The sequence below is a fragment of the Manacus vitellinus genome, unplaced genomic scaffold (assembly GCF_001715985.3).
Source record: "Manacus vitellinus isolate BGI_N305 unplaced genomic scaffold, ASM171598v3 scaffold_125_pilon, whole genome shotgun sequence".
NCBI classification, from domain to species: Eukaryota; Metazoa; Chordata; class Aves; order Passeriformes; family Pipridae; genus Manacus; species Manacus vitellinus.
Window position 1 is genome coordinate 12,401 of NW_021938926.1, and position 25,419 is coordinate 37,819.

Genomic DNA, 25,419 nt, shown 5'->3' on the forward strand with positions numbered 1-25,419 from the left:
GTGACGGGACATAACCTCTCTAAGTAGCTGAAGTAACAATAGAGTACCACTACTATTGCCAAATTTGGACAGTAACAGACAAAATAAAGTTCACCCAGAAATTTAACTAAATTAATTAATCTCGAAACCCTCAAAGTATGCAAGAAGATTCACAACAGGATTTGATACAAGAACTAGCTCATTTATGTGCTTTAAAGCATAACAAACACACCCACTCACCCCCAACCCCTAATCTCAAAGCAGTATTGAATGAAGCACACAGAAGACTCACTTCTGCACTCACATAATTTGGAAGTGCTTCTTCAGTTTGCAATCAATGATCTAATCCACCGAACTTTTAAACTTAAGAAACGGAATCATGTCCTAGCAGAATAACAATACCCTGGATGCTTGAGTTTTCCTTTTACAAATCTCTATCAAATCCTAATACAACCTTCTGAATTGTCATGAAAGTACTTGTACGAGCAAAAGAACCCCAATAGACTAGGCAAAAGTCTCTGAGCACATTATTTGCTTGCTAAGAATCAGTTACAGCGCAGATCTTATCCCTGGTGAGACAGTGACCCGTGTGATGCCAGGCTTGCATTCACTCATCCATACTACCCGTGCTTTCAAAATGGGATTCTAGTGCTCAAACATTTCCAAACAGAAGCTTCTGCCAACTGGCTGAGCAGCCACTTACCTTCGCTGTGGTCCAGTCCTATGGACTGTTCCATCTCCGTGTAGGTGCGGGTGCCGTGGACCTGCGTGGAGTCGATGCCGCTGGTCTCCATGAGGTGAACGATATCCATCCGGTTGATTTTCGTGAGACATTGGGTAAGATTTGTATCTGTGGCATCAGAACAACACCGTGGAGCTCAGTTAAGAATTAAACATGGCCTCTCCTTTGTTTTCCACGTGAAAGGCATACGTGGGATACCGACCGATACAATATCATATATAAATTACAGATGCATTTGGAAGCATTGCTATGCAAAATCCAAAAAGAACCGAATGGCTGCTATAAAAATTGATTTTTCCTTTTAACAATTTTGCCACGTTATACAGATAATACTAGAAATAACACTCCGTAAGTATAATTCATTCTTTCCATAGGCAAAATATTGCCCAAATTTCCTCTTTGTGATTACAACACAATCAAGTAGCAAATAGGAGACAGTCAGATGCCAAATGGAAACGAACCTGTTGCGTGTTTCCCATCCCTTTCAAGCCAGTACTTGAGGAGTGCGTGGCTCTGGTCTTGAAGTGAATTGGGATTTTCGATTCGGATCTGGTGAATTTGCTCTTCTGTGAAATCCAGTTCTCTTGCTAGCTCTGAAAAAGAAATCCATCTCTGTAAAGGGGTCATCTAGTACTCCCCTGGACTCGTTTCATTTACAGAAAAGTAAATGTCTATGAGTTACAGCTGAACCCCAAAATCTGAAAAAACAGGAAACTGGTGTCTTTCTGATGAACAAAAACCAACCACTATTTCACCCTCCACAGTAACATTTGACAAAGTAATCTTTAATAGAAGCAATCTTTACCATAATATAAAAAGGACTATTTATGGAGGTCTATTAATCTGCCCTCCCTATAACGCCATAGAATATTAATGTCTATCCTGACAAGCACCCACTTTTTTCTAGTTTTGTTTTCAGAGCTGTCTATTAATTTTTTAGTGTATTCCTAATCTGTTACATTGCACAGGTCCAAGTCCTACTGATTTCAGGATAAATCCATGTTGGGATGAGTGACCCATCCTCCCAGTTACTCTATGGATTGAAGCACAGGACAGGAAAGGAAGAGGTGAGCAACATAAGCAAAAAAGTATCAGTGATGTTTTGCATGTACTCTGAGGGCACTTCTGAAAACAGTATAGAACACAATCTCCACTATCAAGGAACTAAAATGTTTTCCCTGGTATACAGCTATTCCTTAACTCCTAGAGCATGGCTTATTTTCAGGAGCCTGATACTGCTCTAGTGAGAGATATAAAAAAAGTGCAGACCTGACATAATTTTTTGCATCAATTCTTTTTGTCAGACCGCACAGTTTGACACAGCACAGAGATTTCTGCACAGCTCCTTCTCTTTGTAAGAGCCTTGGAGCTGGTTTTCAGTGATATCTGCAGGTCATTCCATGTTCCTTTCACTTGTCCCCAGTCCCATTCGCTGCCTCAGGTCTATTAAACCCACAGTCCTAAAGTGATTGGTAAAGAATAAGTTCCTCGTTACCCACTTTAGGAATCTTCAGTAACCCAAAGACAGTAAGCTGATGAAATATTTCCATAAAACATTTTTTAGATAATCAGGAAAAGAAACAAGAAAAGAGTGCGGACCGTCCTTTTTCTCCAGAGCAGAGGACGTGCATTTTACCTGTCCAGCTGAATCCAAGATGATCAGCGATGTGGGCCAGTCTTTCCTCTGTCCTTTCCTGATCATCCTGCTGATCTAAAGGTCAAAGAGAGCTACAAGTTGCCTTTTACAAGTTAAAACCAGTTTCAACGGGTGATACAGTCCAAGAAGGGAAGGCGCTGTTTTTTCTAACTGCTGTGTCTAAATGCGAACAGGCTGCATAACTAGAGCAAGGATTATAAATCCCCAGGTTAAAAAATAAAACCAAAAAGCTTGATTTTTTTTTTTTTAAGAAGCATGGGACTATCTATATTTTCCATTTGAAAATCAGGCTTTCCAGTGAAAGTTTAAGCCAGGACTGAAGCGCCTACTGTGACTATCTGGGCCAAGCACTTTTTTCTAAAACTTCATTCTGACATTAAATTGAAGACTTTATCTAGGTTGAGAGCCATAATTTTCCATGCCTCCTTAGTAAATGCCAGGGTTGAAGAATTCATTGGGACCGGTGCTTCTGATTACGTTCTTTCTATAGCAGTGAAAGTTCTGTTCAAACAGTCCATATAGCACTTTGGAATATGGTCTGTATTTGAGACACTGTTAATTTAAGTGTCTTTGACTCTTCAGACTAGGGAGTGAGACAAAGTACTCACAACGAAGGCAAGGAAAAATCAGGTGGTCATTCGTCAGTCTTCGTTTATTCAGCTAAGGGTCAGACTGACAGCTCCTCCCATCCCCACAGCTAATTTGAGGATGGCAGAGTTTGAGTTTTGATTTTCCCTGAAGGCACGCACAGACTGTGATACCTCAGAACCAGGACATTGCTTAGGGTTCACGATACATGCACGTGTCATTTCAGCTCCTGGATTTCCACTGTGGCGGCTCAGCAGGAGTACACAAGTAGGCGAGAGGAAAACCGAACCCCAGAAAACTTGTACTAAAATTACCGGTGACTCAGAGCTTTCTTGAGACACAGATCATCCAAAAAAGGAACATGAAAAGCTAAATTCTTTAAAACTTCTGCAGATCTCTTTGTGTAACAACTCGAAAGAATTTGCCCGTCTCGCTTGCAATCGATGCCCAAATATTTTATTATTAGTAAACGTTAATAGTTAGTAACAGAGCCAGGGAAAGTCAAAAGCCAAAACGTGCATGACCTAAGCAATAGCTTTAATGGCAAAACAATAGGTATTTTTAGAAGTGTTTTTGTTTCTTAAGGCAACACTTCCCACAAGCACTTATGGTTTGCAATCTTGAGATCGGTTCACAGACAAGAACACAGACACAACACATAAAAAAAAACCAAACACGGCTCACAGGGGGAAAAAAAAAACAAATGCACAACTAACCACCAAAAGCTGAAAAGAAAATGCCACACGTGTTACACCCGTACACAAACACACGCACACACACACCCCAAAGGAAACAGAAAACAAAAAAGTTTAATTCATGACATGCGTCGCACAGGGAATCCCAGTCGTTGGCAAATACCTTCAGCATGGTCATGGACATTTTCGTCAGGGATACGTTCAATCTGAGTCTCTACAGACTCATCCCAAATGGGTCTGGTGTCAAAGATGTCTTCAGGAACTGACTGCTGAGTCTCACTGGATGGCACATTTTCAATAACTGAAACTTCTAGGGCGCTACTGCTTTCATCATCTGAAACTAATTCTTGTTCTCTCTCTGACTGCGTGAGTCTTTCCACTAATTTAGAAGCTTCATCACTAATTTCTTCAAAGAACTCTATGGAGTTTTTGTAAAGATCAAAAAAATGGTCCTTACTTTCTTTTGTGGGACTAAAAGCACCGCGGGAGCCTGTAGTGCTTCTGTTTTTAACTGGCAACCGCGATGAAAATACCTTCGATCTTGCTGTTGCTGCCTCATCTGAGTCTAGCTCAAACTTCATCTCGCTCTCCCTCTCTCTGGTCTCTGCTTCCACCTCAGCATAACTCCTAGCTTTGACTGAACGCTTAGCCTTTGGGTCCACGGGACTACTCGCGTCAGATTCCGATTTACTCCGGTTATCTTGTTTCGCAGGTACAGCGCTCGTCACGTCAAGAGCTTTGGGGGACTCCAGCTTGCGGGCAGACGCGTCCGCATAGGTGTACTGTGGTTCGGCTTTTTGGGAAGCGGATTTGACAGGAATTTTAGACTTTGGTTTTGCTTGCTCATCTTTTCCTTCACACTGCGAACTGTCTAGGAAGTCGTCCGGGGAAAGGCTCTCGTTTTCTGACTGTTGCGAGGATTGCGATGCGGCGGCAGCTGTTCGGACGGGGATTTTGGATTTGCTTTCACAAGAAGGCACGCTCTCCATTAGAGCAGTGGGGATTTCAATCACAGATCTCTGTTCCTCTGGGGAAGAGTCCGGGGACTCCTCACCCTGTTCGGAACTAACTGATCTGGTGACTTTGGAAAAATCTAATTCATCTTCTACCGCACACTGCTCAGGAGAGATGGGGCAAGGCACCTGACTGCTATCGACCGTGTCAGTCTCCGTTCTGGAGAGGGGCTCAGCTTCAGAGGCAGCAGTTTCTTTCTTTGGTGATTTTGAAGAAGCTGAAATACCCATTTTAATTGGAATTCTGGATTTAAGATCTGCTTTTGAGGTGCCTGTGCTGACACCTTCACCTGTGATTTCTTCTGATTTATCACTAGACTCGGGTGACGGGGGTGAATATTTCACTGTGTCTTTTTCTGGTGTATCTGACTCCTCTGATTCTGAAGGTGCAAATGGGTTCAGCGAGCCCTCCAGCTTCGAAGATTCCTCCTCTGCTGCTTCTTTCACTTCTTCAGATAATGAAACTTCTTCCTGAGGTTCCTGCCCACCCTGGAAGAAGTGAAAGCTTTCATCTGGGTAGTTCCTTTTGGTCATGTCAATGGCTCCACTTCTAGTCATCTCAAACAACTTGCCTTCCTGAAAAAGAAAAGGGTTTTGTTCGCTGAGTGGCGTCCCTTCTTCAGTGGGTGTCCTGGCCGGTGTCGTGTCAGGGGTTGTGCCTTGCGATCGCCTGTCTACCATCAACCCAAATATCTTTTGTTCCTCTTCTTTCACCCGAGCTTCAAAAGCTTCATCGTCTTCACGTATTTCGCTCCACATGTCAGAATCCACATCGGTTCTAGTGATGACAACGTGACCCATCAATGTCTCCGTTTCATCTCTTATATCCTCAAGGGCAGATTCAGCTAATTGCGTGGAATCTGAGGACAAAGACCCTTGTGACGTGGTCTGAAATCCATGCTCTGGTTTGGGCTCTATTTCCATATACACTTCCTCTGAAGAGCAATACTCACTGCCTGTGTCTCTGCTAAGTAAAGCTTCACTCGTCTGATCTTTCCCTTCTGCAAGAGAATAGGTTTCCCTAGAGTGCAGACTTCTACCAGATCCTACCTCACTTTCAGAGTCAATAAAGAAATGTCCAGAAGACACGTTTTCATAAGGGCTCACTATATATGGAGCACTACTGTCAGTGGCATCTGCTACACAACTGTCAAGTTCCACTGTTTCAGTGGTAAGGGATGGATACTCTGGTAATGGTTCCTCAGCAGGACTATCTCTTTGAGATGTTTCGAAACCTGTATCTGCTTTTCCCAAATCCCTTCCCAAAGCAGAATGGTCAGTGGCATCATCCTCAGCCAGTTTGCCATCTCGTGGTACAGAGTACTGGGTGCTACCATGCCCACAAGAAAGGCCCCCTGCCCTCTCTGACACAGCTCCTGTAGAAATGAGATCTCTGTGTAATGCTGCCGCGGGTTTGACATCCTTTTCGGTAGCCTCGCATTGCTCGAGTGTTAACGAAGACTCAGCGTGAACTTCTTTCTGAGGACTGTCACCAACGGAGTGACAGAGAGCACCCCCAGGTCGTGTGACTGTCTCACAGTCACCTGTACTGCCACAACATTTAGATTCAGTGCAACCATCAGAATGACAAGTGCCTGATTCTCCCGTGGAAACCTCACAGCTGCGCCCAAGGATAAGCGGTTCCTCTTTGTCACCTTTGCCTTCTGTTTTAACTGTGCCCATCCCGACAGAGCATTGCTGGGAATCAATGGGTTGGAAACCTGCTTCGTCGGGGCTGGAGCTGGAGTCCACACTGGACGGTAAAGGTGAGGGTGGCTGCACTCGGATCACAGGCTCCATTAAGAGGCCTGAGTCGGCTTCTTTTTTGAGCCGGGTTAATTCTGGCTCGCTTTCCGAAGAGGAAGAGCTTTTCCTAGATTCAGCTGCAGGTGTAACTACTGTAGGTACGTCTTTTTCTACTACAACCGTTGGCTCTGCTGTTTCAGTTTCACATGGAGCTTCCGAGCTGGCAACCACACAAGATTCATCTTGCTTACGATTCTTTTTGTAACCTCTCTTCTGCTTTGCTTCTTGTTCCAATTCATCAAACATTTTGATTTTGGTCACCATTTTAAACATCTCCTCTTCAGGGGTGAATCTCTTCTTCGGTTCGCTTTCCGAGTCATCCTCTGGCTCTTCGTTGACTTCAGGGATCGTGGCCGACTTCGGTATGTTTGACAGTGACTGCAAGTCTGCCGTTTTAGGTGTGATTTCGTAGCTAATTTCTTCTGAACTGGGAGTCTCGGGTGAAACGGGACTTTTCCCCGAACTCTCCATGAGGGACGTTTGCTCTAGACTGTCATCATCGGCACTTCCCTCGGGGTCACGGAGAATCCTGGAACGCACGGATGCCAGCTCTGGGCAGCCTTCTCCTTTGCTAAGAACAGGCTGCAGAGGACCCTGCCCCAAAATACAAGCCTTCACTGTTGGTTCTACGGGGCTGCTTTCAAGGGAATCACGGCAGGGAGACTCTTTCATAGGACTGGGCTCCAAAGAGTCGGGTGTTTTGTGTGATGAGTTATCTTCTAGCACTGGGCTTGCTTCCAGGGAGTCTTTATGACTTATAGTCAAAGAGTCATCTGCAACTGGGCTAAAGCCTTCACTATCATGGCTAGCAAGTGAAAGTTCCAATTTCTGGGGACTTCTAACTGCAACGCGGCGTTCACAGGTTATATCTTTTTCTTTCTCTAAAGCAGTGTCATGTGTTTCAGAAGACTTAGTGAAATGTGCAGTGGTTCTGGATTCTTTATCCCTGCTAATATCTTTCATAATGGAAGCTGAGCTACTTTCTTTAAGTTTATCAGCCTCTTCTTCAGAGGCTGTAGGTACACGCTCTTCTGATAAATGGTCAGAATGAGACTTACTAGTCTCAGTAACAGCATCTAGCTGTCTCTCAGTAATACCTTTTTCATCTTCCTTTGAGGAGACTTCCTTCGGAGAGCATGTTTCAGCTGTTGTGTGTGCTCTAGCCGCTCCTTTAGCTTCCTCAGTTGGCCCATCAGTTTTCTTTGGCGAGAATGAAAGGCTTTCTGGGCTCGTTTCTGGAGTCTCTGCAAGACCCTCATGCTTGTAACTTTCCTCAGAGCTGATCTGAGGGGTTCCGTCAAGTAGACTGCCTGGAGAGTCAGCCACACCTTCGTGTTTAAGGCTCTCTGAGCTCCCATCAAAAGCACCACTTTGCAGAGAAAGAGCGGGAAGGAATCCATCTTTCCCATCCTCTGTGGGAAAAGCAACACCAAAAGGACTGGTCAGTACTTGCTCCAAGTTAAGTTCTCCCTCCTCTGTCACCGAGAGGTGTCGGAACTGTTGGTATTTGTCATTATCCTCCAGTTCTTCTTTAATGACGTCAGAAAAGTCTGTTGAGGTTTTCCTGTCAGGGCTGATCTGGAAGTCAGGATCTCCTTGGTCATCAGAAGGCCTGCCCTTCCCAGATGCCATTTCTTTCGCACTTGCATCAACTGCTACAGGAGGGAGAGGTTCCACTGGCTTCCTGCTGCTCTGCTCTTTCGCCTGGTCTTTACCACCAGCTTTCTTGGTGGTTTCGGTGGTAGAAATTTGCGTTTTGCCTTTTTTAGGTTGCGGCTCTTTCTCTGCTTTTGACACCGGGCTCGGCTTGTCCTTCTGTTTGTCTGTCTTGAGGCTTGCGACTCGCCTCGTTTCGCTCTGCGAAGGAGTTGTTTTCCTCCGAGTTGTCTCCTTCTCAGGGGTCTGTTGCTTCTGTTTGACAGACTTGTGCTCAAACAGGCCAGATATGTTCTTGGATGGGTCTTGCCCTGACTGGAAGGCTTTCATCAGCTCACGAACTGACATGGTCTCTTCGAGTCTCTCGGTCTTAGAAGAAGGCGAGACGGGCGGTTGGGCTTTGTGTGCTACTGGTTTCTTGACTTGTGCTGGTTTCTTAGGTGCTTTCTCGGCAGGGCTTTCTTTTGCTTGAACTCTGACGGGTAGTTTGGACCGGACTTTTTGCTCGTCTTCCACTCGTTTCTGAAGAGCTTTCACTTTATCTTTTATGGAGCCAATGGGAGTGTCCTCTATAACAGGGGACACGGCTTTAGCCTCTGGAGCAGCTGTCACCTTTAGGCCAGGTTCCCCGCCCTGCGACTCATCTGCAGTGAGCTTTGGTAGTCTCAGCTTTTCTCCGCTGCTCTGCGCCTTGCCTTCCTTTGGCTTTGGTTTCTCTTTTAGTTTTGTCCTGATGGGCTTTTTAACTTCTGAGGTCGCCTTCTGTTGCTCCTTTCCAGTTTTTGGAGATTCTTTTCCTCCTTTTTCAGAATCCCTGCTTATTACTGCAGCTTCAACCTTCTCTTCTACTAAGCCCTCTTGCAAGGCTCGTGGCTGTACCTCAGGAAGAGAAACGTGTGTTTTTAAATCCTCTACCTTTCCTGCTGTGCCTGGCTTCCCCTTTTTTGCTGTCCCTTTGTCTACCCTGACATCTACACCGGCTGGCTCCGTGACTTCTGAGGGAGCATTTCTTCTGGCCTCTTCGATTTCCTCATCGCTGACAATGATCCATTCTTCTTCTACAGGTTCTTGTTTGGAAAGGGACTTCTGCAAAACATGTTCTTCTCTGGTATAGGATCCCCCTCTCAGAATTTCATTTACTTTTTCTAAGTCCTCTTTCACTCTTTCAACTATTTCGAAAGGCTCTCCTGGCTCTTCCTCAGCAGGTTTTCCAAGATCTTTCACTTTAATGGAGCCTGATTTATCAGAAGGGTCAGTTGTCAGGATGGCAGTCATTTTGATCAAATCTTGTTTCATCTCAGAAACTTCAGACAACAGGTCTGGACTGGCTAGTACAGGGACTTCATTAACCAGATGGCTTTTCAGGATAGATGTTTCTGTAGACTCTGTCTCGTCATCTTTGATGCGAATGAAAAACATTGAAAGTAAAGTGGAAATCAAAAATAGAGATTGGAAAATGTAATCAGGACTGAAAATGACAGTCTTTGGTTGCAGTGGTGGGAAAGTCAACAAAATGGGCCGGGAATGATGGATCCACAAGATCTGAGGGTACAAGAGCAAAGCAAAGCTAACGGGGGAGGAAAAAAAAAAAAAAAACAACTGAAAAGGAAAATGGCAGGAAATAACTTGCTTCACTTTATCGCTAGAGCACAACCACACATACAGTATCAAAGCTGGAACAAACCAAATCAGGACACCACTAAAAAGAAACCAAAACAACAACAACGAAATTTCAAACCAAAACCAGAAGAAACACAGTGAAGTTACACAAAGAGAGGCATCTCAAGATTGTTCAGATGTTACAGATCAATGTTCAAATAAAAAGAAAAAACAAGAAAAAAGGGGGAAAGCATTAGAACTGATTGAAAGTCGATTTCCTCTAAGAGAAAGCCAGTGTTAGCAAACTGTCAGAGTAACATCGGGTTAACGGTTTTGTTTTTCTTAATGACCAAAATAAAAGGTGAAAAGTAATTCTGCAGTAATCTAAAATATGACCAAATACGTAGAGATCTGAATCAGCTGCAAACCGGCATTTCATCTAAGGGGATTTCACACCTACACAATGAAACAAACAGTCTTTTGTTTTAAGAGGCATGGTCCTTTCCTTGGAACATCCTCATTGACAACTAATGAACTGACTGAGGAAAGAGAAGACAGAGAAGAAAAGGAGAGAGAATAGGAAAAAACTGTGAATCAACTTAGAAGTGATTTCAGAGTTTTAAAAAATGTAATGTATGGCAACCCAAAATCAGAGACAGTCACACTAGACACATACGTACAATTCATGTAAGGCAAGTTATTTCCATGCAAAGCAAAGGTGTTGCAAATGCTGCTGGGGATGTTGTAGCTTCGGTTAAAAAAGAAGAGCTCTAAAAATTAACCATATAAAAATTAAAGGTACATGAGAATCCTGTAAGACATACTGTGGTGAAATATTTGTCTAATCTGGCAATCAAGATACAGGAAGCTGGCTGCAGCAAATTCCCATTATGCCACAGCTGCCTGCTGGGAATGTTTCTTTCTTTCAGCAAGGACTCGTAGGAAACGGATATTGAACAGAATGAAACGGTGGAGGACTGAAGCAAGTTACGAACAGAACACAATGCTTAGGAATTACAACTGGACATTATTTCCCTTTAAAGGTAGCACGTCACATGGAACTGCACATTTCGGCACTCCAGACTTAAAGCCAAAGCTCTAATGCAAATAAGGAGAACCTAAGCAATACATAAGTAGCTGTATTTATCTGTAAAAAACAGCTGTTTTGCTACACTGTTCTCCTGGGTGTAGCGAATGCTAAAAGTCTGTGGTGTACATTAATTACAATCAGGTCAATGAGGGGCATTATGGTGCTGAAAATGTGGCCTTTTTGTGCCACTGTTTTGGTGTGAACTGTCCAGCACACACTGAAATGCTGGTCAGTAGCTTCACAGACTTGTAATATATATTTTCATCAATATCAAATGCATGACTGTCCCACTGGTCAAAGAAGCAAGTTAATTAGCTGGAAGCAAAGCGGCTCCTGTGGGAAATAAAGGGCTTCTCTGTGGCCTGGGGAGCTGGTGGTGAGGAAGCAGCGGTGGAACAACGCAAGATGTGGCACTTTAAACTGGAAACAAAACAGATGTCATTCTTTCCCTAAACAGATCCAAGAAATGGCTCAATTGGAAGCAGCTCTCGTTAGAGACTCTCTTTAGTCCGTGTAGGTATTTGTTTGATTTGCATCTTCTCCCAAGGAGAACTCAGTGACCCCCTCGCCCTCAGTTTCTAACAGTAACAGCTTGATTCCGGAGGTACAAGGGGTACACGTGCTGTGCCAAGCTTTAATGTCACATTTCCAGCCATATTTCACCACAGTACAGGGTAGGGAGGGCGGGGAGGGTTAAACAGCCTGGTTACTTTGGACAGTATCGCTTTTTGGCACGCTTGTATTCCATGAGATCCATGGAATACACGGGAGCCTTCACTAAGTTTTCATTAAAAGTGATACTGTCCTCTGTCTCAAGTATGAGGCGAGGATGGGTGTCGACAAGTGGAGAAAACAAAAAAAATGGAGGGATGAGCATCCATACAAGCAAAATAGCAATAGCAGGATCACTAGGGATGTCAAAGGAAAGTAAATGCTTAGATGAACGGTTTTAAATTGTTAATTTATACGTTAAAATGTATTTAATTGGATAGCTGCTTCGATAATAAGTTGTTTTCTATTAAAGTATTGATGTTATTAGCAACAGCAGTTAAAAACTTAGCTCTCTTTCATGCTCATGTTTACTCTTAAACCGTCTTTCATACGAACTGCATTATAACACTTTCAAGTCAAAAAAAAGAAAATCTTACTTTTTTCTGACGTCATGTCAACCTGGAAGGGGAAAAAAGGGGGAAATTTAGAAGTTCAAATCAAATTATACATGGAAGTGAAGTTAAATCCACTAGATGTATGGAGACACACAGATTCACGGACTTATATGGAACCAAGAATGTATTTACAGTAACAGCAAAAGCATAGCTTAATTTCTTTAGTGAAAGAAAACATAAACCTTGCCAAAAAAACCACATGAAACAAAATGCACAGTGAGACTATGAAAATTGAAGAAGCAAATTTTTGAGGTTGCCTTGCGATTTGAGTTTATTTCAGTTCTGCCAGCATTTGTCCACACAAGCACATGTCGGGTAAATTTGGCCATGCAAAAGCACCCAAATTTAGAAGTAGCATTAAACACTCAGTTTGCTGTACAAACTCGTGGTGGGGGTAGGATGACCGTGGGGAATGGAAATCAGCTGTGCAGTACTGCAAGTACAAGATATCGTGTGTGTTAAGGCCCCCAAGTTTTTTTGTGGAGTGTTGAAAACGTTGTAGTTGTTTGAAAATATTCTTGATAAAGATAAACGCAATACACTGGCTCAGTTATGATGTGAGTAAATCTTTGCTTTTCCATAAACTGACAACAAACAGAAGTAAATCACTGGCCATACGTGCATGTCTGTACATGCCTTGCAGTGCTTAGGCTCACAAAATTAAATTTTACACTCAGCAGTGTGTGTTATGGATCCATAATAGTCTGCATTCCTCTGATGCACAGGTCACCCTACATGGTAACCTGGGATCCTTTAATTTCTCTTACTTTATGTTCTTCCAGATCAGCATTATGTCAGCATACTAGTAAGTATTATTAACATAAAAAATAATAAAGTCAACCAAAAATAATTTAAAATGGGAGGCGGTTTTAGCCACCAACGGGCTTGTCTTTTTGTGCTTTAGTTTCTTACACACAAATAGAAGTCATATTTACCACAGGAGTGGTAAATTCCTCTATAATGATAATAGGAAACTGCAATCCATGCCACAGAACTGCTGAACTCTGTTCTGCACCGATGGAAAAGATGTCCATCTGCTTTGGGGAGCTGGTTGGTTATTATCCCTCTTCTTTCCAACACCTGAACATCATCAAAATGTGGGGATGCTTTTCTAATGTTACCCATTCAGACCTTAAGGAACATCCACAACTGCCAGAACAGGGCTGGGAGCACAGAGGGGAGTTGGTGCCATTTAGTTTATGCTGAAGATGAAAATTCTAAACCTTATACTCCAGGTAAACTTACTTGTGACTTCTGAGTTAACACTGACTTTGTGCTGGATGTTATAAATGCAGAAGATTTCTAATTTTGACACGGGGCAAGTTAAACTCTGTACATTGTAAAAGTGAGCCTGTCCAAGAGCCTTGAATTGCACTCCTCCTTTTTGTGTTTGTAGCACTGAGCTAAGGATGAATGTGCCTGTTTTACTACAGATTTAATCTTCCAAGTTGTGTCTGCTAGTTGTGTTTGAGTGGTGTGAGTAGGCACGAACATGCTGATTTAGCAACATTACCTCTTCTGGTTCTTGATCTGAATCTGATTCCTTTCAGTTCCAAATTGCCATGTGAAAAGAGAAGGGGAAAACAGCAGGCAAAATGTAACTTTTTTAGGAGAGAGTAGGAAAAAGTAACTTCTGACAACATTTAACAGAAAAGACGAAAATGCAGAACGTTTCTGCAATTGATTTCTTATGTCAAAAAGCAGCAAAACTGAACTGTCAGTTTAAAACACAAAGGGCTACAGAACTGAGCAAAATACAAACAGAAAAGTTGTTTCTGGGTGTTAGACTTCTAGTGATCCTTATTTGTACCAAAACTGTAAATATATACATGCTTTTTCTCTATAAATTAGCATGAATAAGTACTTAAAATAGTTAAGAACATTACCCATTCAAAGTTAAAATATGTTGAGATGTGCTGTTTTAAAAGCACACAAAAATGTTATAATAAGGATTATACTTTACTCCTCTTTAAAATCCCTGACCACGAAACTTGAACTGTGTTTTGCCCTCCTCCTCCTCCTCCTTTCTTGTTTGTATTATAATGCTGATGACTAGAGATCAGTGTAATTTCACAGTACCTTTGTGTAAATGGGTAAAGTGATGTTTAAATTACATATGGCTTGGTGAACGAGGCCCCTTGTAGATTTTGGCTCCTTCATGAAAGATAGTCGTCCACAGGGTTCTTGAGTGGTATCTCGCACCTGCCAGAGCAAAAATACATCTTTTTAAATGGAACAGTCCAGGGACAAAATCGAGTTATAGTTGGGAATTTAGCTGATTTGATTTTTTTTTCTTTGTTTGCAAAAAACATGGTGAAACAATAACTTGAAATATCCAAAAAAGGAGTCATTAACATTACCTTAACAAATAGAGGAAGTCTATTCTCTTTGAAGGCAAAAAAGCTGAATATATGATGTTGCCCACTCTTTGTGAGAGGCACCAAATTGCCAAAGCAGTCAACGTAGATGGGTTTTCCTTCTAATACCTGTTGGAAAGGGAAAAAGCAGTAAAGCAGCAATTAATCACAGTGATTAGGTGGTTAGGATTTCTTCTTACAGAAGAAATCACAGGCAGAGAAGTACTTTCTTCAGCAATCAAATCCAAAGTCAAAGGCAGTGTTTCTCAGTAGATTTCTATTTATTTGTGGATTTGTAAAGGCCTAGAACTTTTCAAAGTCAGGTCTCAGGTAAATATCTATCTTAAATCCCTATATAATGGTACTGTTACATCTTCAGATTGTGCTTTTATGGGTTCCCCCGTGTTTAAATATCAGATTAGCAGTCTGGGAGATGTTGCCTTCAGCCTGACAACACATTAATGTCTCATCCTTACTTCCCAGAAATTTAGCCTTGGCAGTTTGATAATCCTTATTTCATTTACCTGCTTTGCACAAGAAATGCCTGTCAGAGCTTCAGGAACAGCGAGGACAGATTTTTTTAAACGTGGGATTCTCAAGGAAAAGAGGCTGAACTAAGCAGAGGAATGTGCCATGCCTGTAAGTTAAAGCACTTCCAATCTGTTATCCCTTCTGAGGAAGCTGACAGAGCCAGAAAAACTGCATTCAGCAGGCAATTTCCTGGAAAGCTTTTGCCTGTTCAGCAGCAGATTTAATTTTATTTTTGTAAAGCAGAATATTAATCAAACTTGCTACCTCAACTTCTTGGTACGTAAAGGTGCTGACAAAACATGACTACTGTCAAACTGCCTTTTTGGTTAGTGATATGGATTTAGGAGTTACTGGAAACTGGGATTTACATTTGCTTTTTGGCTCCGACTATCCCCCTTTAGCCCTGTGGGCTAAAGTTCAGCAGCTTCCCAATGGGAATAGTGTTTCATCACTACTTTTCCCATATATCTGACTAAAGTCCAAGTGTCCATCTTATCACTACAGTTGATCCTGCCTCACGACAGTAGTTGTTGGCAGTTATTTTGCAGTACTTGCAGCAGATAGAAGGCAGAAAATATTACTTTAAAAGCATACACTACAAAATAGAGGAAAAGAGTCCTGTACAGTACCTCTACATCCCTGCTTCTGGCAACCTCAGCAAAATTTTCCTGTTGTTCTAGAGTTTTATCCACCTTGTCATCCGTCATGCAGAAACACCTTAACCGCGCTTCGATGGGATCGTGGGATTTGGCAAACACCACAAATTTGGCCATGTAGGGGACACAGATAATCTCTCTGTACACTTGGGAAGCAAAAGTAACAGATTCTTGTGTCTGTCGACAGTCTATCAACCAAAACCTGTAAAGGAAAACGAAGAGTCAGGTAATCGGCACAGAAAGATTTAAGAAAGAAAATTATATGTTTCCCCAGCCTGGCAGCATTAGCTGGTAAGCCCAGCAATTGTAGATAACAAGTCACAAAAAAAGAATTGTCACGCTTGTTTTTTGTCCCCCATCTAACTTAAAGGATAACAGCACATTCCTTATATACAATATCAAAACCTGGAGGTCTTTAGGTCCATGTAAATGATCTCGTCCTGCGTGCAATGTCAGAAATTATTCTCATGTGAGTTTAATCACCAAGTATTTTCCAGGGAGTAACATGTGCTGCCTGCTTTCCCAGCCATCCCTTTGGTTTCTCTGCGGAGCCGATGACATTTCTTCTACATGAAATCCACTGTGTGGGTGGAAATCACGCTCGAGTTTCATACCCGTAGGATGGAGACGGAAGTTGGGAGAGGTCAAAGACAGCTCAAAAGCTGATCTAATCTACAGGGGGCTTATTCCTTACTGTGGATTACATGGCATTACAACCCCAAAGCACACCTTCTCAGCGTGACTGCCCTGGGCTTACTCATCTGCAGCTGAATAACAGTGAATTTTGTGCTGTGCTGCTCTTCAGAACATTTAACAAACACATCGGTCAAAAAAAAAAACAAGCTGATGACATTTGAAGGAGAGAAAGCATGTGTGGCACAGAAAGGATCTGCACACTGATACTTTCCTTTTCCTGTGTGGGAGAACTATGCTGTGCTGGACTCAAACTGGAGAGGCTACATCCTCTGAGAAACCACCAGATGCCTCAATGATTTGCTGTCATACACCAGGGGCTAAAAAGCCCAAACAGAGACAATTTTTTAAAAAGCTGCAGCTCAGGAAATGGAAAACAACAGCCAGGCCTCCAAGTCTGCAGTGTGATTCACATGACAAATGCATCTCTTTCCCAAGCTCATTTTGGACAATGTTAAGTCTTGTGAATGGGAAAATTTTTGTCCATCATTAATGATTTAGCTAGACAGAAAAAATTACTGTGAATAGCAAACAGTCAGAAATCAGCCCATTCTTGGCAAGGCAAAAGGACAGCAGCACTTTTAGACCAGGGCACAAGTGAAAAAAATTACGGTTAGCTTGTCCTTTGGCAAAGAAAGTAATTATTTCCCTGACTCCAAATCCATGAAAAATCCCATTTTCTAACTTTACCAACATTCAAAGTCACGTTTGAGTGAAAGGAGTCAGTTGAACATTCATTTCATTTACAAAGAAAAGGTAGAACCCCTTAAAATCTCTACATGGGACCCTGCCTGTATCACACAACATTAACAACAGCAATCAGTTTTCATGTCATCATCAGGATTAGGAAAGATCCACTCTAAATAGGGGCTGTAGATTCATAAACTGTCACCCTCATTCTGGTTGTATTTCACATGTAGCCTTGCTGGGGACTTCACAGTTTCAGGGACTTGGACCTCTCAAACTCTGCATCTAGTTTCCACATATGGTTCTTAAATTAACCTTTAATTCAGCTTTAATTTCGCCCTTTACACAGACTGAGAGTTAAACACACTGTAAGATCTCCCTCTTGTGGCCACTGCTGTTACAGTAAAATGTTGACCTGAACCAAAAAGGAATGTACATCAGCAAAGCATCCAGCTTAATGGGAACAAAAAGCCCTTTCTGAACTGAGAAAGTATAAAAAAATAATACTTTATTTTGCCTAACATTAAACTGGGGGTTGGACTGCAAGAGCTGATCTCATTTTAACACTCAATACCTTATTTCACCATATAACAAATCTAATCTAATAGTAATAACTGCCCTGGACACTCAAGGTTGGCACTGAATTTCACGGGCAGGTTATCCAAGATTTTTGTTTGCTAAACCACACTCCCTAAACGGAACACTTTCCAGATCATGGATTCCATCTCCTGTTGCAGGGGAGGACATTTCTGTGCATTTCTGTGATATAAATATTGGTCAGTGTACAAACAAAAATACATACATATATATGTATTATTATTATTATTTTAATACAAAATTCTGTTTTCAGGAAGAAAGCAGTTGAACCTTGTCCCAGGAACAAACGGTTGGAAGAGATGCTTCTAGACCCCAGTTTTGTACACATACAGGTCTTCCTGCATGACTTCTCAGTTTTTGGATATTCTGGAAGTAATATCTCTTCTAAGATGTACAATGAGGTACCCAAACAAAGGATTCCTATTTCCATGGAAATTTGTATAATAATAAGTATCTCTGTTCCTTCTACTATATAAACTAAAATAGTTTAAAGGAAATATCTGTTGGGAAAAAAAGACGTGCACTTGAAAGTATCACTGTAAAACTCATGTTTGGTTGTGTAGGTACCTGGCAGACACATTTGTTGTGAAGGAAACACATTCATTAACAAATGTCAGTGGTGTTGTCCCAGTAATGTCTTCCCATTGGGCTGGGGTGGTTCCTCCTGAAGAGAGAGAGATTTTAAAAAAATATTAAATTAAAACCAAGCAAGTCTGCAACTCTTTTGCTTCTAAGAAATATTTTAAATTCTTCTGAGTTTTTAATTGCTATGAAATCAGTAATAATCCCAGACATGCCTTCTCCTCCATCTTATTCCACCAATGCTGGTAGGATCGGAGGAGTTAAATTAAACATGATTAAATTAATTTATTAAATTAAATGCATGCAGCTCATTTCTGCCTCTTAAGTGAGACTGAATGAGGCACTGGTCACTTTGGAGTTATAGCAAGCACTAAGTGTTTAACTCCATTATTTTTCACTTGAGTGTAGTGCAACATTAAGTCTGAACCACACTTACTCTGCCAGGCAGAGGTATGTTGGTTTTCAAGACACAAACTGTAAGGAAAATGCAAAAAAACCCCACCAAACCTCGAGTCTAAGATTATATTACACATCTCTTGTTAGTCCAAACAACAAATGTTATTTCTGCTTAAAAATAATTGTTTGCAAAGTAGTTCATTTTCACAGTTTCTCATCCCAGTCAGGTTTTCTCCGAGCTTCCCATGTGTGTAATCAGCTTAAAACATTTTCCAGCCCACGAGGAGTGACAGATTCAAGATGCACATGGCAAGCTCCAGCATTGGCATCCTACCTGTTATGCTGCATAGTAACCTCAGAGTGGGCGTGTCGCCTCCGTAGCCATTCATGATCCCATCGCTGGAGGCCTTGGGGACGGGAATCGTCATCGTGATGGGTTTGTGGAACTTCCTCCTCCTGGGCTCCAGCGTGACGATGGGGCTGAAGGTGGCCTTGTTGCCTAAAATCTTCTTTGTAAGTTCAGTGTGCATAGGTTGAGCCTTGCCAGAGCAACGGGAAAAATAACAGAATGGTTACTTGAAAACAGTGCAGTGAGTTTGTAAACAACTGGGTCTGCGTATCGTATACCTTTTTTTCCCCTTACAACAAGCTCAGAGCTGTTTTAAAAGTGTGCTACTCAGCCAGTCCCAACAAGCACAGTCTCCTGGTCAAAGTAAATTGGGGATGCAAGCATGAAGAGGACGAGATGGAGAAAGGGGAAAAGACTTCCTTTTCTTTCAGGAGTGAATTGTTAGGCTGGTTCCCTTCATGCTGAGAACTTATACATTTGACTTAATTAGTGCAGCACTTTTTACTTTTCTGCTGCCTTTCATAAGAAGTATTTAAGAAACTACGACCTAGTGTATCACTATCAGTATATAATATTATTATTACTATATCATAATCATCAGCAAAATTAGGTACTTTTCCCAAGATTACATGGACAGTTAACAGACAGGAATCTGAATTAACTGGAAAACCCAAAGCTTTACCACTTGCTTTGACTTTTGCATGGATTTTTTTTTTATTATTACTATCTTTACTAGATAGATAAGATACGACACGACACGGTAAGCTGGACATGCTGCTCTCCATTCACAGAATCACAGATTCAACCAGGTTGGAAAAGACCTGTGAGATTATCAAGGCCAACCTATGACCCAACACCACCTTGTCACCCAGACCATGGCACTGATGGCACACCCAGGCTCTTCTTAAAAACCTCCAGGGACAGTGAGTCCACCAACTTCCTTGGCAACCCATTCCAGTGTCTGATTACTCTGTAAATAACTTCTTCCTAATATCCAAGCTGAACCTCCCCTGGCACAGCTCAAGACTGCGCCCTCTTGTCCTACTGCTGGTTCCTGGGAGAAGAGACCGACCTCCAGCTGGCTCCCCCTCCTTTCAGGGAGTTATAGAGAGTGATGAGGTCTCCCCTGAGCCTCCTCCTCTCCAGGCTGAGCAACCCCAGCTCTCTCAGCCTCTCCTCACACCACTTGTGCTCCAGTCCCTTCCCCAGCCTCATTGCCCTTCTTTGGACACTCTCCAGCACCTCAATACCCTTCCTAAACTGAGGGGCCCAGAACTTCAAAGAAGGTGATTTTACGCTAAAAACCTTGTGATTGTTGCACCGTACCTGGAGGCCAACGCGGATTCGTTTGGTTAGAGCCCCTTCTGGGAAGACTGCCTGCACTTGTGGCACCACAGTGCTGCTCAGCACCCCTCCCTCGGGCCCGATGAGGTTGCTGTCCTGCTTGATCCGGGACACCACCGCGAAGTACTGAGGGAAATCCCGGGTGATGATGCGGCAGATCCGCTTCTTCTCCAGCTCCTCTGGAGTGTCAAGTACTGAGGGCAGAAGAGGAGATGGTCAGAAGACAAGAGATTCACAGAACCTTCGAAATGCAGTCAAGCTCTTCGCAGTTTGATGCACCTTACACAAAGTTTTTTAGTCTAGAAATCGAGGGCGAAAAGGAAACACACCCCAGTGTTCACCTAAACCGGAGAAATCCGAAAAAGGACAGACAGACTGACCAACCAACTGTAGGGAGTTTAAGACAGCCAACAGAATATGCTGACATCTCCAAAATAAGCAGTCAAACACACCAAGGGACTTGTCCAAGCTCCTTTCTTCTTCACATATTTAAAACGTCGTGAAGCAGCACGAAGAAAACGAAACTTCAAAACAAAAAACTATCAAAGTATGAGTTTGGCTTTAATTCTGTGAGGTGGCTTGTTTACTTTGGTATTTGTTTGGGCTTTTTTGCTAAAAAAATAACAAATTTTGCAGCTCCAAGACAGCCCAAGGCCATTCTGTTCTCTCAGAAACCAAGAGCACCCGTGACTGACATTTCCTCCCACACGTGGGGCTGCTTGGAAAGGATTAGTACGATAATTGCCTTGTTTTGGAAAGATGTTTGCTATGGAAACTTTTTGTTTTACACCATGAAAAGGAGCAGCAGTAAACACAAATGTAGCACCTCTTCCCCATTTCGTGATGGCAGATGTCTCATCCCATGACTTCAGCAGACCAGGCAAGGGAAGTAAGTAAATGGTCAAAGCTATTACCCCCAGTTAGAGCAGCAGTGCAGGAGCAGGATAAAAAGCCAAGTCCCCCCCGGATACCTTCATCCATCCCATTGAGGATTTCGTTCAGCTCATCCTCGGTGTATTCACAGAAATGCTCCTTCCAGCTGTCCCCGTTCTCGCTGCGCAGGATCACCAGCTCCCTCTCCTTCCCACGCAGAGCAGCAAAGTGGGGGATCTCCACAATCACAGGCCTGGCACGGCAACACAGCGCATTAAATGCACACGGGAGAGAGGAAGAGACAGGATTAACAGCAACTCTACTCAGTCTGCTACAAAGTGACCTGGAATTCTACCTATTTGGCTGGAACACTTCGGCACAATCCTAAACTAGTAGGTCACTAACACAAACTAAATGTTTACAGGGACCCAGTAAGTGCTGAAGGACAGATGAAAAAGTGCATTCACCTCTTTCCACAGTGTGAATGAGATTTGGTAAGATAATAGTGCTTATCTGAAAATTTGGTGATTGTTTTGCAAATCCATCAAAAACTCATGCTCGTTTTAGTTGTCACTACTGTCTGGGTTAACCTGTGCAACTTCATTTCAAAGAGAATCTACTGTAACATATAGAAATAGTGGGACAAATTCTGATCTCACTTATACTAGTGCAAATCAGAATAATTTCATTGCTATCAGGGGGCAGCTGTGTCCTGCACCAATTTACTTCTTCATAATTCTATATGTTCCAATGAACTTATTCCTGATTTACACCTTGGGAGAGATAGAGGAGGTCTGAGGAGATTGTCTGGGTTGCTATTGCAGTATAGGAGATAAGAATTTGCCTTGTTGCCTTACAAGCACATGTCAATACATGTATCAGCATAAGCGCCCATATATATATATATACACACACATATACACATGTGTACATATAATATATCTATATTTAGATACACATATACATACATACTCTTAGAAATAAGAGAGGAAAATATAAATATATTTGTATAAACACTTCTCTAATTAGAGGACTCACACAGGTTACCAGGTACATAGTAGATGCCATGTGTTCTATCACACTGGTGGTATCCAACTTAAAACTTATTGATTGATCAGTCCTTGATACAAAAAAACAGCTTGAAATTTACAGTAGATTCCTTTTTTTTTTTTGTCCCAATCCAGGTTGCTTTGCTACAGACATCAAGCACATAACTAGGAAGATTTCATGCCAAAACAAAAATGAAGGCCACAGTACTCGAAGAAAAAGATACAAACATACCACCAAAACAAAACCACATATCACAAAGGTTGAAAAATGGTCCACTAAGGGTTAAGTGTACAAAATTTCAAATGATAGAAAGGGACAATATCATGGGCATAATGACAATAAAAAAATCATATTGCAGAAGGAGGAGAAGAATGGGGAGGTCAGCATCCATCAATTTGTTTCAAGTCTCTCCTACCCAAGGAATTTGGTCCCAGGAGGCCCCAGCTGAAGGATTCGGCTGACCAAGCTTTCTCCCTCATTAAGTGGGGGAGGAGCCGTAGGCAGATGAAGTTTACTGAGTACATCCAAAGCAGCAGTGAAAGAAAGAACATAAATAAACTTTATGTATTTTTTGTGCCAGAACGCCAGTGCCACTGTCTGGTGCACAGAGTGGAATTAGGCTGTACACTAAATAAGGTTCCGTCCTAGCCGTGACAATTTGGTGACCAAAATCGGCAAAATCAGTTTCGTGAATTTAGGATCTTGTCTTGCTTTATGGGGGCTTTGGCCATGAACTTGATGGGAACTTGATGAACTTTGGCTTTGGCCATGAACTTGATGGACCTTAGAATGCACCTCTGCAAACTGCACAGCGATTTTCTGATTTCACTGCCAGCACAACACCCGGAAAAACACTCGCGGGAAGGGCACAAAGACCTGAGAATGAACCAACTCTGCTACAGCCTTGTCTTTTAGGGAGACTTTCTCATTAGATAGAGAAACCATTAAAAAAAAATGGGAGACATACTTAAAATCCATTTGTGTGCGACAGAGATAATGGGAAGACTGAATGTGAAAGCACAATATTTCCTCTGCTCTTTAGATTTCTTTCTGCTTTCTCTTTAAGGTGACCAAGATGTGAAAAGAATAAGTGGTAGCACTAATGAAGATGGTAGCTCTGATGACTGCCTATTATAATAGGATTTTAAAGCAACTGAGTTGTTCCCAAATGGATTTAAACTATTGCTGTTTACAGAGTCACTTCTTTTATAGTTTCTGAATGTAATAGAAGGGGTTCCTTCAATCATTTCCTTCTGGATGCCACAGTTGACAGGGAGAACAGTTGGCAAAACAAATTTTTAGAAGTGCAAGTGACTGCTGCTTTAAAAGCTGAAAATTGCTGAAACAAACTGAGCAGCAGACACAAATCTGACCTTTCTATGGGTTTTGCAGCACAGGACAAAAGAAATGGCCAGAAAATTCCAGGGTTGTCCAATTGCTTAGTTTAGCAATTTCAACTCCAGAAAAAATCAAAGGCACTGTGTTTCCCTAATAGTCCAAATTACTGATAACACAATAGAAGTCCCTAAAATAGCCCACTGTGTACGTAGCAGGGTTCATAGTCGGGGTTTAGATCAGTGCTGTGCTACTCATCTTTTAAATATAGCATGAACTGCCTTTCCTGGTTCTAAGGGAGTCTCTTCCCACTATAATATCACACAACACTGAGTAATAATTATATCCACAGAAGCACATTAACCTTAGTGCTAGTGCTTAAAATACCCATTTTGAAAGGAAAAGGTGTAAAACCTTCACAACTCGTTAAGTGGCAACCGACCTGTATTTCACAGATCTGTGTTTCTGCCTGCCACCGTGCCACAAAGGCCTTTTTCACCTCACGTCTCAAGAAAAGGAACCCTTCCGGTGCAACTTAAAACGCGAAAACGCGGCTGGGAACGTTTTTCCTCCGGGCCGCGTGGCCGCTCCCCCCCTCTTACCCAAGGAACTGCGCCCCAGAAGGTCCCACTTCGATGAGGCGGCTGGCCAGCCCTTCCCCTTCCACCATGGGGGGCATGGTGGCCAGCCGGTGGCGCTTCACCAGCCGGCAGGTGACGCGCGTCGGGGCCGTGCACTTGCGCGGGGGGATGATGATGCGCAGCCCGTTGTGCCGGCAGCCCCTCATGGCACCCCCGCGGGCGTCCACCATGAAGCTCACCAGGAAGCTGCAAAAATCAGGGAAAACCGGTCAGAGACGGAGCGTACGGTACGTTCCACGGGTATGTTCCACATACGTAACGCGCTACGTATGTCAACGGGGCTCTTGCTCAAGAGGCACAATTAGAAAAAGCCTTTCTCCCATGGGAAGCACCAAATCATGCTGAGGTCATTTTTTCATTAACGACTGCTACCTAAGTGTTCTTCACTCAAAGTCTTGTTTCACGGTGCTGCTGTTGGTAAAGTACCAGCAGACACCAATAAATGTGAGCCTGTATCACTCCTCGGTACCTGCAAACAACTGTGCTTAAAAGTGGGCACTCATTAAATACTTCACAAGCAAATACGTCCCACTGGAGGAAATTATTTATGATTCAAAAATACAAAGCCAATTATGGGGTGGCTTGGGATTTTTTTTGGGTTCTCCATATAATTTTATGGTTCTTCGGTAAAATACAATTTCTAACAAAAATAGGTTTGGATATTAAAAAAAAAAAAAAATTCATTCTAGAGCATGCAGATACAATTCACACTCCATCAGTAGGGTTGTCATAAAAAAACCCCAGCGAGTCATTTGTGCTTGAAGACAAATTTTGGGTTTTGGTCAGACAACAAGAGGTGTATTAACTTTGTAAGAGATTTATTTATGGATTTCTGTTTGTCTGTGTTACTTTGCACACCAATGCAGTGTCCCACTGGAAAACGCAGAGATGCACAAAGCCATCTACAGGGAGCCCTCTTCTAGCACAAGGTAAATTATTTATTTCTTTTTCTTTAAGAGGGAGAAAAACATTTCATTTTGTCTGGAATTTCTTTTGTGTTTAATTTTTTGTAGTTCCACATATAATCAAACACAGATTTTGACAGATTTGGGACATTCTTGGGAAAGGTATAGAACTACTTCCATTTTTTTTTTTTTACTGGTTTATGACTTAGGATCATGCCTGATGTGGGATGGGAATGTCAGGCTGCTGGAAGTGAAAGTAAGAGTAGAGGAGACAGAACGGTGTCAGGCCTAGTTCTAGCCACTAAAACAGAATCATCTCATGGGGAGTCACAGAAATGCTACTGAAGGACCTGCAACAGAGAAAATATACTCCCTTGTAAGAGGAGTAACAAACACATGGATTTTTCCACTGTCCCCTTGACCGTTCTGTGC

The 25,419-nt window shown here is 42.4% G+C and overlaps 1 protein-coding gene across 6 annotated transcripts in view; it reads right to left on the reverse strand.

Moving 5' to 3' along the window:
- ANK2 (ankyrin 2) overlaps positions 1-25,419 on the reverse strand; it is a 142,135-nt gene that overhangs the window by 12,293 nt on the left and 104,423 nt on the right. For 4 of the 6 annotated variants that reach the window (XM_029965932.1, XM_029965933.1, XM_029965934.1 and 1 more), the window contains 14 exons: positions 24,044-24,268; positions 22,522-22,620; positions 21,155-21,309; positions 20,166-20,377; positions 18,825-19,029; positions 18,080-18,176; positions 15,509-15,737; positions 14,352-14,477; positions 14,071-14,193; positions 13,505-13,534; positions 11,974-11,995; positions 2,358-2,432; positions 1,183-1,314; positions 683-829 (listed from right to left, as the gene is read on the reverse strand). In XM_029965932.1, the coding sequence (XP_029821792.1) occupies positions 683-829; positions 1,183-1,314; positions 2,358-2,432; positions 11,974-11,995; positions 13,505-13,534; positions 14,071-14,193; positions 14,352-14,477; positions 15,509-15,737; positions 18,080-18,176; positions 18,825-19,029; positions 20,166-20,377; positions 21,155-21,309; positions 22,522-22,620; positions 24,044-24,268 (1,877 nt within the window). Of the gene's footprint in view, positions 1-682; positions 830-1,182; positions 1,315-2,357; positions 2,433-7,577; positions 9,534-11,973; positions 11,996-13,504; positions 13,535-14,070; positions 14,194-14,351; positions 14,478-15,508; positions 15,738-18,079; positions 18,177-18,824; positions 19,030-20,165; positions 20,378-21,154; positions 21,310-22,521; positions 22,621-24,043; positions 24,269-25,419 lie in introns of all 6 variants that reach the window. The other 2 variants (XM_029965930.1, XM_029965935.1) reach the window with 2 other exon arrangements.